Genomic DNA, 13,745 nt, shown 5'->3' with positions numbered 1-13,745 from the left:
TTGTGTTCGTGAGGCTTACTCATGGTCCCACCAGAGATGTGTGCACACTGGTCCACACGTGCCGACACGTACAGTGTGCATGAATGCCTGAGTGTACAAAGGGTTCAAAAGGAGAGTATTTTGGGGGAGATTAGTTTCATGTTGTTTGCTGTAAAGCACAAAGTGATGTTGAGATCAATGTAGAAAGATCCTCTAATATTAGTTACCAGGGAGGGCTTTATTTTCTTGAAGGCACTAAGTTTAATTCAGAGACAGTTCTAAAATTTAAAACTAAAATTGGGACCCATACAGTAGTTTTTAAGGGCACCTGAGATGATTAAAAATTAAATTTATCCCTGTCCATCTGTCACTGTGTTATTCCTCTGATGCTACCAGATTAGTTGAAATTCTCTCATTTCAACATTTACCTATCATACTACAACATTAGGAGAAACGTTAGGCTTATGTAGTATAGCTCCTTTTATTTCACAGATAAACTGAGACCCAGGAAAACAAAATGACTTAAATCTGCTTGTCAGAGTTGATTGATAGCACAACTAGGACTAGAACCCAGGCCAGTTCTTGCTACTCCAGTATGAGTAGTTATCAGTTTGCCTTCTGGAGTCCTCCCATGGGTTTTGAATGCCAGCTCTGCTGTTTTATCAGGCAAGTTACTTAACACTGTGTGTCTGTTTCCTCATCTGTAAAATATTGTGAATGTAGGGTAACATTTTCTAGTATATGGAGATTACTTCATAAATGTTAAGTAACTATTTTACTCTGTAGTCTTTCTGCCTTATTTGGAAGACCCATTCACTGCCTAGTGAATGAAACAAAGTCATTGTTTCAGTAGAGCTGATGGGAATAAACAGTAATGTGGTAGAGGCAACCACACTGGTCTGGTCTTTGCTCTCAGAACAGGTGTCCCTATCTGGTGTGGTTTGTGATGTAAGAGGATATTTGGTTTAATCTTCCAGACCCACCGAGCATGCCCATGGCCAAGAGAAGTGATAGTCACATGCCTGATTAAATCCTCGGGCTGGACTTTTGACATAAAAACTTCCCAAATAGGGGGGTCTGGCTGGCTCAGTTCAGCATGCCAGTCTTGATCTCAGGGTCACGAGTTAAAGCTCCACATTGGGCACAGAGTGTGTTAAAAAATAATAACAGTAATAAAGTGAAATTTCCCAAATAGATTCTGTGGCTTTTCACAGAATGGCCAGATTTTTTTTCTGTAAAGCAAAATAAATTTTATCTCAGGGTAGCTATTTTAATAAGTGACTCCGATATCCCAGGCATGTGTCTTCTAAGTGACCCACTTAGAAGTCAATATGAGAATTTGCTTATTAGAAATTTTAGAAGTAACTATTAAGGAAAGACTGACTGTTAAGGGCTATTTTCCTCTAATAACACAAATTGGTCCCTACAGCTCAGGGAATAATATTGGCAGGGTATGCCTTGCTTCAGCCCCAGCTGCAGAGAAAGATTGGTCTGTTTGAGCCTTAGTTAGTTTTGGTTTTGGTTTTTAGATAATTGTGTCTCCATTTAACAGATTGTCATTACTTTCCCTCCAAGGTCAGAACAGGTTCTGCATGTAAGCCTTAGAAACGAGTGAGCACGCACAGAGGGGTCTGAGTCTGGGAAATGTACCACATAGGGCTGACGGAAGCATCACCCGTTAGTGCCAGAAGCCAGCCTTTCTAGTTGAGACGATTGGCAGAGCTTCGGGGTCTTGCATTCTCTGATCCTCGAATAGTTGTAAACCCTGGTTATTTTGAAGAAAACCGTTTGGGTGTGCCTGTGATTTGTTACTCTTTGGGAGTCCGTATTGTCCTTCAGACACCTCGTTAGATGAGTTCGGGGCAGCAAGTGGTGCTGAGCCAGCATGCCGCCCTTAAAGGGGCACCGGGGCATTTCATACGCCCGGGGCAAGCGTTTTCTCACATTACTCTTTCCTTGGCATCAGGCTCTGACCCATAGGATGCCAGGAGCGTGTGTTGTGGGTAGAGCAGACCTGTGACCAGTTGACAAGTAAATTAAGGAAGGTACTTTTGGGGGCAGGGGAGTATTTTATGATCTGTCAAGAAAGAAACCTAAGTAGAAAGTAGATTTGATTTTTTTTTTTTACTTGCTCTTTTATTTAACTTGGTCTCTAAAAATGGTAGTACAGCTTTTCTGCTCTCCCACTCTACTTAGGAAAGGAAAAGGCAGTTGCAATATATTATCAGGGATAGATTCTCAGTGACTGTAAAATACTCTAACATAGTCCATGATTGGGAGAGGCTTTACTTGCTTTGTTAAATATGACATTGCGTTCAGAATGACTCTTCCTACGTTGCACAGCGATGCCAGCCTTCTGGAGGCATCAAACCACGTTTCAGGCTTCATAGCCCACAGATTGAGCCGGGTGGCTTCTGAATTGTGTTACTGCAGAACATTTCCCATTGAACAACCCAGTGTGTCTGTGTTCCATTTTTCTAAATGGAGTTGAGATTCAGTGACTTGAAGTTTGAATGCCACTCAGACATTTCAGTTAAAGAACCCTCCGAAGTTTTCAGCCATTCACTGTCTCCTCTGGAGAGTCTGGTTGGAAAGAAACTCTTCCCGAAAGGGAAAATCCCACAATTCCAAGTTTCTCTCACTTAACATGTTGCTGAATGCAGCATCACATGCTAAGGAAACTGGAATAATGTCGGTCAGGCTGGATGAGCTCCTGGCAAGCCTTGTCACCTGTTTTTAGTTCCAGTCCGTTTAGACGCAGCGGAACACTGGTCACTGTTGGCCTGTGTACCCAGCTTTGTTAAAGACATTGCTTGTAACTTTCCTTTGTGATTAGGTAAAATCTTGAAGATGGTTTTGGTTTCTAAATATAGGCAGGGGTCACAACGCTAGACTTCACAGCTGTGTTGTTAGACCAGACTTGAGGTTTATTGATAACAGTTTTATAGGGTGTTCAACCTTACCTATGAATACCTTGCACATTTTGCTGTTCAGTTTTATAAGTTGTGTTAACAGGCATGAACAGGATTCAGTGGGGAGGGGGCTTTCTTTCAGATTTGTGAAACCCAGCAAACCTCTTTGTTGGGAAATTCCTAGCCATGCTCTATAAAGAAGTTTGCACAGTCCTATATAGATAGGTTTTAGAAAATTCCAGCTTACCTAAAAGCTCCTGGAAGTGAATTTGCAAAATCATGAGGAAGTGAATAGATCTGATTTTGTTTTTCCACTGATAATTTCTAGGATAGTTAGTTAATTCATTTGTGATTAATTTGTTTGGGTAGAAGAACAGGAACTTTAAAAAAAAAATTTTTTTTTTTCCTTTCACGGAGATTTGAGCTACTATTAGTTTTTTACTGGGTATTTTATTCCAAATGTAAAAAGCAGTGCCTGGATGTAGGTCTAGTTGTTCTCGAAGTTCTCATTTGAGGTTAAAGCTAAAAAAAAGAAAAAGTTTTTATGTGAAAAGGGCAAATACTCAGTGTCATAGGGTCACATATTTTGATCCTTCATACCAAGCATCCCTCTGGAGGTCTCTGCTACTGCCACCAACTACTTAGGGAACAAAAGAAATGGTCTCTGTGTATGTAGCGAGCCTCCTACTAGAAAGACAGGAGTCTGCCTTGAGAAGTCTCCCTATCCTCTTGCAGTGCCTGTTGGCACAAAGCAAAGTGCTTTCAGCCAAAGGGAAGAGAAGGCCGATCCTTAGTTTGCAAAACCCACCTAACCTTTGCTAAGCATGACCCTCATTGCTTTCTCTTTAATGGTAGTGAAGCTGGATGTCAGAGTGGCACCAACCAGGATTTTGTTTGCTCTCTCCTAGATATGGGTTTGTGGAGTTTGATGATCTGCGTGATGCAGATGATGCTGTTTATGAACTAAATGGCAAAGACCTTTGTGGTGAGCGAGTAATTGTTGAGCATGCCCGCGGCCCACGTCGAGATGGCAGTTACGGTTCTGGACGCAGTAAGCATTTGAAAGGGCATTTGTATCAATGCCATACATGCCTTTGTTGTTAAATGTTAATTTTTTAAGTAATTAATTAATGAATGTTACACTGAAATGTATTGCTCTTTAAGCTATTTGTTTTATAAATTATGTATCTTTTTGAATGTAAAATTGCAAATAAACATCTTTGATACTGCTTAATTTTAATTTAATTAATGACATAAAGTTCTTGTTTTAATACTTTATAAATATGTTTAATGATGTGTGTTTGTGTTGTTGTTTTTTTTTTCTCTGTAATGCAATTGTTTAACATAGATTTAACAAAGACCTCAATGTTTTAATTAAAAGAATCCTTTGAGGCTAAGATGACTGCCTGTTCCATTTGCTGACCTTGGGTTACCTTTCCATGCGTGGCTCTTTGAACCATTGTGGCCCTTGGCTGACCAAAACAGGAAGCCATGTGACGACCGCAACCTTTCCCCATTAGACCTGGGTGGTGAGGATCCCAAGGGTTAGACACAGATGAGATTAAACTGAAATAGGTGCCTGAAAATCTTTTTTTCGTATAAAATATTCACAAAACTTTAATCACTGTGAGTAACACCAGTAACTGATTTAGTAATTTGGTTACTTATTTCTAAATTGTTAAATTGTTAATGGTTTTAATTTATGCATGTTAATTTTAAATATAATATTAATGAATATATATATATATATATATATATATACTTACCACTTTGTAAATTAAATTAAATTAAATTTCATGTTTAGTTGATTTTTTTTTTAATCTAGTTTAGAATTAAGGGGCGGGGATTGAACTAAAATATCTGTGCTGTGTGGGGTGGGGGTAAATGGTGTAGACTTAAGGGGAATATGTGCTGTGTCACTTTTTCCTTTTCCCTCACTGAAGTAATGTTATCTATTTGAAACTTCCAAAGGTGGATATGGTTATAGAAGAAGTGGCCGAGATAAATATGGCCCTCCTACCCGTACAGAATACAGACTTATTGTGGAGAATTTGTCAAGTAGATGCAGCTGGCAAGACCTAAAGGTTTGGGCCTTACTAACCTTGTGGGATAAGTTTGGGGAGGAGTTAAACTTGGGAAAGAGGTCATTTTATGCTGGGCCATGTGAATGAAGAATGTAATGGTATTATATGTTTGAAAGCTTTCCCGAAGCTTGGAAAATCTCTAAAGGTTCTAGGGGCTCCTGGTGGGCTCAGTGGAACATGCAACTCTTGATCTCGAGGTTGTAGATTCAAGCCCCATGTTGGGTGTAGAGATTGTTTAAAAATAAAATCTATTTAACAAGTAGAAACAAAAATTTTTAAAGCTTCCATAGGAGTAGAAAAGGCATCAGAATCTCACTATTACTATACATTAGGGGACCATCACTCTAAAGACAACCTGTATTAAATATGCCACTGTATAGAGTTTGTTGTAGAGAGATATGCCATCGTAGTTTCTCACCAACAAAAAGTTGGAACCACCGGTGTTTCCTGCAACATTAGTTGTAATAATCAACATTTGTGAGTAGCCCTTCGTTGGAGAAAATGACTGTCTGACTCATTCTTTCATAAGGTTTTGTTGTGTTGGGTTTTTTCCCCCCATGAAATACTCATCCTCCAAGAGTTTTAAGGTCAAAGATTAAGGTCCAGTTGCTGTGTTGACCATCCAGTGCACTGAACCTAGCTTAGTTTTCGACAACTGTTTTTAAGCTCAGTAGGGAAGAAAGGCTTGAGTAGTGTCTTAATCTGGATGGTAGAAGGACAGAAGAAAAAGAAAGTCACACTTTCCACTCTCACTTCTCATTTTTAGTCCATTGTGAAACAAATCCTCTCTAGCCAAATGAGTGAGCGTATTTAGGTTCAGCAAAAAGTAGTTAAGGATCTTACATTCATATGTCTTTAACTCATCGAAGCAGTTTTATATCCCTTTTTAAATTTGCTCCCAACAGTCTTTAGATAACAAAGACAAGATCCAGAAAGGGCTCACACGTTGGTCTTAGCGCGGGAGGCAGGAGTACAGCCTAAGCTGGCGTTTCTTCAGCGCTTGGTGCCTTTTTCGGCAGTAGTAGAGGCGGCCCTCACCTGTGCTCGCTGCGGGGATGACTCGGTGTTCAGGAAGTTAAGGGTTTGATGTTTGGGTAGAAACTGGGAAAGGCTTTCAGACTTTCGGTTAAAATGGAGTTTAGCCGGTATGTTCAGTTGATCTACTTCCGTGCCTTTGGTAGTTTCACTCTCTAGAAAAGAGAGTCATAGAGCAGATGTCCTTGTAAGTCAGAGCGGACTTAAGACCGGGGCTCTGGGGCCCACCTATCTGCAGTGAATCTGTCCGTTACTGTAGTTACCAAGTTACTTTCTTTTTGTGCCTCATATTTTTCAACTGTAAAAATGGGATTCATACCCATTTTTACTCAGTTACTGTCAGAATTGAACGCAATTCAATATAAAAAGTCCAGGAACAGTTCCTGGCACAATAAATGTGTTAATTGAGGAAATGCAAAAGTAAATTTAACGGCTGTTTTTTGTTTTTAAAATTACAAATGCATAACACCCAGTGATGTTGGTGTTGAGAGGAAAGTTACATGGTAGTCTGCCTTAAGAGGCATTGAGAACTGGTAGTTCGACCTATCAGGTGGGGTAAGTACTATTCATTCAGATTCTGAAGTCTGTATATTCTACTTTTCTGTTCTACCAAGTGGGAAAAACAATTGTATCTATCTCATGTTAGGACTTTAATCATGCCAGTCCCTACAGTAAACATTTAATAGTTAGCTGCTGTTACTAGTAATTTGGAAGTGTGGAAATAATAAAACAAAAGTAGTGTCATTCTTCAAGGCCTTTACATCCTCAACCTGTCCAACATAGTCCCAGTCTTAGCATAACTTCATAACATCTTCATTCAGTCTGAGAGGTGTCCAGATCTGGGTGATGAATTCTATGGACCTTTTTTTTATCCAGAGCCCCCACTCCTACCAGTAGTTCAGTTGAAGGAATTTTCTGCAAAGATATTCCCTTGCTGGATTATGAATAATATAGCAAGAGACTATACATAACCTGAAATACCCAACAACTGGGAAATCCTCAGAAATAGTACTGGACACCCTACTTGTGAAGGTTGTATGTTAAGGCTTAAACATTTTGTGATGCAGTGAGCAAAGAAGGTATTGAATGGCATGTGTTCAGAGGAAAGTAGTAACAAAAAGAAACTGCTGTTGAGTAAGTAACACTACATACAAAGTATTTATGGGGAAATTAGCTATAAAACCTTAAGTTCTAAATTTATCTAAATGTCATGGTCATTTCAAATACTAATACGATCTCATCTTATCTATACATGACTTTTTTTTTTTTTTAAAGATTTGTTTATTTTAGAGAGAGCAGGGAGAGGGGTACAAGGGTAGGGGGAGAGAGTCTCAAGCAGCCTCCCCACTGAGTGTGAGCCTAATGGGAAGGTTGGCTTCACGACCCTGAGATCATGTCCTGAGCCAGAATCAAGAATCAGATGCTTAACCGACTGAGCCACCCAGGCGCCCCCACTTTTATTTTTTAGTTCTTTTTTTTAGTTTTTGTTTTTTTATTATCTCTATACCACACGTGGCGCTCAAACTCCCAACCCCAAGATCAAGAGCCAGTGTTCTTCCAGCGGAGCCAGCCAGGCGCCACTTCAGTATGTATCTGGCATGTTAGTTGTGTTCTCCCAGTGGGTTTTATGAACTCCCAGGAGAGCCTGAGCAAAGAGGAAACAGCAGTAAAGGGACTTGGGTTATTGCACCTTTGAAGCCAGAGCTTGACACTACTGTTCTTTTGCCTTTGTTTTGAAGAAATGATATAACAGTAATTTCATTTTCTTTTTAAAGTTCTATTTATTTAAGTAATCTCTGCACCCAGTGTGGGGCTCAAACTCATGACCCTGAGATCAAGAGTCACATACTCTTCCCGCTGAGCCAGCCAGGCCCCCTACCAGCAATTTTATGTAAACAGAGGTGCTAATCTCATTATCCCTTTCTGAATTTTTTATATAACCCTAGATAGTTGTCAATATTTATATGTCTTTAAACAAGTATTTATAATGAAATGTAAAAGATCTCTAACATTTACTCATGTGTGGTAACATGAGCGTCTAATGCTGCTATAAACAATCTAGCCACTCTAAAATTTAGGAAGTGATAGTTAAAAATGTTCATATTCACACATAACTGTTTAAAGGAGTAAATACTTGTTGTCTCTACCATTCACCTGGTGCTTTAAAGAACCTTAGTAAATGGTTGGTATATAGATGGAAATATTTTCAGGAGTAAACTCCATTCTGAAGAAAACTAATTTTTAATGTTCATTATGATAATTGCATTAACAAAATATATCATGACCTATTGAGTGATTTTTCTTTTTTTTTTTTAAGGATTATATGCGTCAGGCAGGAGAAGTGACCTATGCAGATGCTCACAAGGGACGCAAAAATGAAGGGGTGATTGAATTTGTGTCCTATTCTGATATGAAAAGAGCTTTGGAAAAGTTAGATGGAACTGAAGTCAATGGCAGAAAAATCAGATTAGTTGAAGACAAGCCAGGTTCTCGACGACGCCGGTCCTACTCCAGGAGCCGGAGCCACTCAAGGTACTGCTAACATTTGCGTGTCGGTGCTTGCTGTCAGTTCCTTAATGAGTACATAGATGAATAATCCTCCTGTTGAATTCTTAGCACATGGTTCTGTCTGGTTTGGTAACTCCAAACTTTGAACTGAACATTTATTTGTAAAACTCTTGAACTCTTACATCATGTGCACAAATTGAAATTCTTTCTCTGAAGCAGGTATCAGTGACCTATTTTCATATTTTTTCTTTGGTACCCCAGATCATACCCTTTCTGGGGACAAGCATGGCGAGTAGTCCCTTGGTTTACTTTCCCAAACACCACCTACTCAAGAGTAGAGACTTTTTTTTTTTGTTTTAAAGATTTTATTTATCTATTTGCCAGAGACACAGTGAGAGAGAGAACATAAGTAGAGGGAGTGGGAGAGGCTTCCCACTGAACAGGGAGCCCAGTGTGGGGCTCGATCCCAGGACCCTGGGATCATGACCTGAGCCAAAGGTAGACACTTAACAACTGAGCCACCCAGGTGCCCTAAGAGTGGAGACTTTCTTATTCAGCAGCTACTCAGCACTAGGCCAGGCACTTGGGAACGAGACAAATACAGCCCGTGCCGTCATGAAAGTCAGCCTAGTGGAGAAAACAAGCATTGAGCAAATAATGACCGCTGTGATGAGTGTATGGCAAAGGAAATGTACACAGCACTACTTTGGAGAATGACAGGGGTTTCTCTAAGGTGGTGTCATAGACGCTGAGCTCTAAGGAGAAGCTGGAGGTGGCGGGTAGAGAAAGGATTAGTGCCCTTGTACTTCCGGCAGAGGGCAGCAGGGCGAGAGCAGCTTGAGGTGATGCAGAGAAGGGCCAGATCCTGCCAAGCCATGGGCCAAGTAAGGATTTCCGAGCAGTGGGAAGTCACTAGAGATTTCTAAGCTTTTCAGGTTTGGCTTTGTTTTTTTAGTTTTTTTCTTAAGGAAAATGTCAAATACATAAAGCATTAGAGAGAAAATAGTGAGCTCTGCATTCCCTTATGCCTGTTCCATCCAGCTTTATCTCTTGTCATTTTGCCAGTCTTGCCTCCCCACCATTGCCACTGCCTCATTTTAAGGCAGGTCTGGGCATCCCGTCATTTTACCCATGATTATTTCAGTGTGTACGTCTAAAGTCTAAAACCGTGATGCCATGTTACAGCTAGTAAATTTGTATGCACATTCCCCAGTTGTCTCAAATCCGTATGCTTGCGGTTAGTTGCTTTGTTCCTCCTCGGATCCCTGCTGGGGTTACACATTGCCGTTAGATGGCATGTCTCTTCTTCATCACTGGTATGTCCTCCTTTGTCCTTTTTTTTTTTTTAATTCTCCATGCATTTAGTTGAAGAAACCCTTGCCCGCTTTGAAGATTTTCTCCTAGTGGAGATTTGTCTGATCACATCTGGTGGTGATACTTATGTTCCTTTATCCTCCCTCCCATATTCCCTATAAACGTATAGTTAGAACTGGAGTTAGATCTTGAGGCATGCAGAGTAGGGCCGGTATTTTAGCAGGTCAGCTTCATAACTAGTACTTGATACTTCCTGATGCATCCCTCATGTGGTGTCTGGATGTCCCACTGCAAATGATGGGGAGAGCACACCAGTGTGCCGGGGCTGTGATGCATTCGTAGAGACTCTAACGTGTGTTACGGAGTCCTGCGACAGTCCGTCTGACGGGCTTAGCATCTTAGCATCCTCCCTCACTGGAGCCAGTCAGTCACTGTTGCTAACTGATGACTTTCTAATTTCCTCATTCTTTCTGGATTTAAAGTCTGTAATTCTGTCGATGACTTCCACTCTCGTTGCTCTCCAATACAGTTTTTATAGGAAGTGCAAAATAGAAGAAGTTTGACACCTTTACTTACCAACTTTTAGAATTTTAAATGTGCCCGAGGGTTCCCCAAAGGTAATGATGAGGGTGGTGATTTAGTGTTAATATCATTTTGAATGAATTCTCAGATGTTGATATGTGTATTTAACGTTTCATCTTCTACAGCAAATTTTTTATGCTCAAATTGTTCTGTCTTTGGTCATTGGGAGCCCTTAAAGTTGGCTCCTGTGTCTTCAGTATCTTGGTTTTGTTTGGTTTTCTTATGAATATGTTTCAGTGTATGTTTTCTCAAGCTTTTCATTGCGATCATTTTCAAACATCAAAGTTGCAAGAATGGTTCGTGATCACCTGTGGACCCTCCTGCCGTCTTCCTCGTATGTGTGCATACTTATGCATGTGCCCTACATGTTGACTCTGTTGTAGCGTTTTAAGGGAAGTTGAAGACATGATGCTTCACCCCTAAATACATTAGCATGTGTGTCCTTGAATGAGGAGAACCTCATTTATATTTTCTGATCTAAGAACCTCAACAGCGATTCCATAGTTCTCTTCTGTCCAGGCCATTTTCAGATCTACTTTTGTCCTGACCAGAATCCCAGTCTAGTCTTACATGATAAGCTCTGTGGTCTGAAGCAGCCCCTCCCCCTTATCCTCTCCCCCCGCCAAACAACATTGACCTTTTTTTTTTTTTTTTTTTTTTTTTTTTAGCAGTACCCCACATTCTGAATTTTCTGTTTCCTTTTAGCATCGATGAACGTGTGCTTTATCCCCTGCTTCCCTGAAACTGGAAGTTAGGTCTAGAGAAGTGTGATGGCCATACAGGTTCAACGTATTTGGCCAGAGTCCTTTTGGGTAGATGGTAGCAGTCTTTGAACGTTTCCCTCTTTCTGCCCTGAGGAGATGTTCTAGGCCCATCTTGTGCACTCCTGCCCTGCTCTTGGAATCAGTCATTTCCCCAAGAGCCCTGTTTCGTGTGGTGGGAAGTAAGCAGAGTTCACAGTCTTGGCCTTTTAAAGATTTTTCTAGAGCTTGGATATATTTTGAAAACGGCTCTCTGGCACAGTGAGTGAATCCGGTAAAGGGCAGAAGTGTTCACAGGAAGGCTAGTAAGGAGGCTGTTGAGGGACCATGATCGACGGAGTTGGCTTGGTCAGGGCGGCAGCAGAGGTGGGCGGCACATGAAGGGCAGATTGCTCTGTTCGTCTGGAAGCGGACGAGGGGGCAGGAAAGAGTTCAGGGCGGCTGCGGCGTCTCTGTGGGAACTGGGTAAACGATGGAGGCGTCGGCGGGAAGAAGGAAGGGACCCAGCAAAAAGTGGGTGTGGGGGGAAGCGTTTCAGGACTAGAGGTGCTGAGTGTCAAGGAATCTGTGCAGGTGCAACGTTTGCGGGTACTGGATCCTTGAACCTAGAACCATGGAGCGCGTTCTCTTTCACCTTTGAGCCGGGACACAGCCAGTGCCAGACATATTTTTCGATTATGAAACGCCTTCCTATTCAGCTGGCCTTTTGTCAGCAAGTATTTAAGGATATTCTCTCCCCCTAGGTCTCGTTCCCGAAGCAGACATTCTCGTAAGAGCAGAAGCCGAAGCGGCAGCAGCAAAAGCAGCCATTCTAAGAGCAGATCCCGGTCCAGGTGGGTCTTCCCTGGTGCACGCAGAGGCGGTCTGCAGGGTGCATGTAGACCGCGTCCCGCTTGGGTCTTAGTCCTGGTACCAGTCTTCCCTCACCCCAGGCTTTCCAGCCGGGGTTTAAGAGTTGGGGTGCAGAAAGCCGTCCTGGGCCCGTGCCCACCACGCCCTCCCCCTTCTCTTGGGACGTCTGCTTCTGTGCAGCGGGGCTGCGCGTGAGGCCGATGCTGGTGTCTCCGCAGGTCAGGCTCGCATTCCCGGAGCAAGAGCCGCAGCCGCAGCCAGAGCCGCAGCCGCAGCAAGAAGGAAAAGAGCCGGAGCCCCAGCAAGGATGACAAGAGCCGCAGCCGCAGCCGCAGCGCCGACAAGCGCCGCAGCAAGAGTAAAGACCAGGCCGAAGAGAAGGTCCAGAACAGCGACGGCGCCGGCAAGTCCAAGAGCCGGAGTCCCAGTCGGCACAAAAGCAAGAGCAAAAGTCGCAGCAGGAGTCCGGAGAGGCGAGTGGAGGAGAAGCGCGCGAGCGTGAGCAGGAGCAGAAGCAAGGAGAAGAGCCGCAGCCAGGAGCAGGGCGTGCACAGGAGCCGCAGCCGCAGCCAAGGCGGCAGCCGCAGCCGCAGCCGCAGCAAAAGCAAGGACAAGCGGAAGGGCAGGAAGAGGAGCCGTGAGGAGAGCCGCAGCCGCAGCCGCAGCCGCAGCCGCAGCCGCAGCAAGAGCGAGAGGAGCCGAAAGCGGGGCAGTAAGCGCGACAGCAAGTCGGGCGGCAGCAAGAAGAAGAAGAAGGAGGACGCCGAGCGCTCGCAGTCCCGGTCGCGGTCCCGCTCGGCGTCCAAGGAGCGGGAGCACGCCAAGGCCGAGTCCGGCCAGAGGGAGGGCCGCGGAGAGAGTGCGGATGCCGGCGCCAACCAGGAGACCCGGTCCCGGTCGAGGTCCAATTCCAAGTCCAAACCCAACCCTCCGTCAGAATCACGCTCCAGATCAAAGTCCGCTTCAAAAACCCGGTCTCGGTCCAAGTCCAGATCCAGGTCTGCGTCCAGATCGCCCTCTCGGTCTAGATCCAGGTCCCACTCGCGGTCCTAACTGGCTACGAGCACAGCTGGAACTCCCCGAGAAGTCTTTTGTACATGTTTGGTAGCCGTAGCACAAGTGATCCAAGTAGAACATATGTCACTGCTGTACATTTTTAACTCCCCTAATGGTGTGTCTACAATTGTTCAATCTAAGTGCTTCCTCTCCGTAAAGCCTCCTGGCACCAGGCCTTCCTGCTCGACTGAAAACAATCTTCTCTTTGAAAACCCCTTTACTCATGGCCCACAGTAGAATATCCAAACCACCGCGGCCCTCAGCCTGGCCTTTCCTACAGGGAGCTCAGTACCTGGACGGCTTTCAGGCTGGAATGCTGACATAGGTAGGTACGGTGAGTTCAGCCATTTTTGCCCTTGAATTGATGCCCTTTGATGTTTGCCATTTAGTGAAAGTGCGAAGTCTTAAGTTTCCTACCACTTTGGTTTCATACTTTTGGACTTAACAAAGTTGTGAATAGCACAGTCGAGGAAAATTGATACCTGCAGTAACCCATAGGAAATAAACTGTAGAGTTCCATATTCTGGTATTGTGATTATATTGTTTTATATTAAAAAAGAAAAGAAAAGAATTTTTTTTAATTTTATTTTTCCCCGTCTTGCAAAGTATAGTGACCCCTGTTTCCATTAAATTTGAATAAAGACTATTTTTGCTTGACAAAA

The 13,745-nt window shown here is 43.1% G+C and overlaps 1 protein-coding gene across 1 annotated transcript in view; it reads left to right on the top strand.

The window, feature by feature from the left end:
- SRSF4 (serine and arginine rich splicing factor 4) overlaps positions 1–13,745 on the top strand; it is a 27,407-nt gene extending 13,662 nt beyond the window's left edge. Inside the window, exons 2-6 of the mRNA XM_059376931.1 lie at positions 3,800–3,942; positions 4,863–4,975; positions 8,328–8,542; positions 11,919–12,008; positions 12,246–13,745. Of these exons, the coding sequence (XP_059232914.1) occupies positions 3,800–3,942; positions 4,863–4,975; positions 8,328–8,542; positions 11,919–12,008; positions 12,246–13,080 (1,396 nt within the window). The 3' untranslated portion in view covers positions 13,081–13,745. The remainder of the gene's footprint in view (positions 1–3,799; positions 3,943–4,862; positions 4,976–8,327; positions 8,543–11,918; positions 12,009–12,245) is intronic.

The sequence above is a fragment of the Mustela nigripes genome, chromosome 14, assembly GCF_022355385.1.
Source record: "Mustela nigripes isolate SB6536 chromosome 14, MUSNIG.SB6536, whole genome shotgun sequence".
Classification (NCBI taxonomy): Eukaryota; Metazoa; Chordata; class Mammalia; order Carnivora; family Mustelidae; genus Mustela; species Mustela nigripes.
The sequence above is the reverse complement of the archived record's forward strand: the minus strand, read 5'-3'. Positions and strand labels throughout refer to the sequence as shown.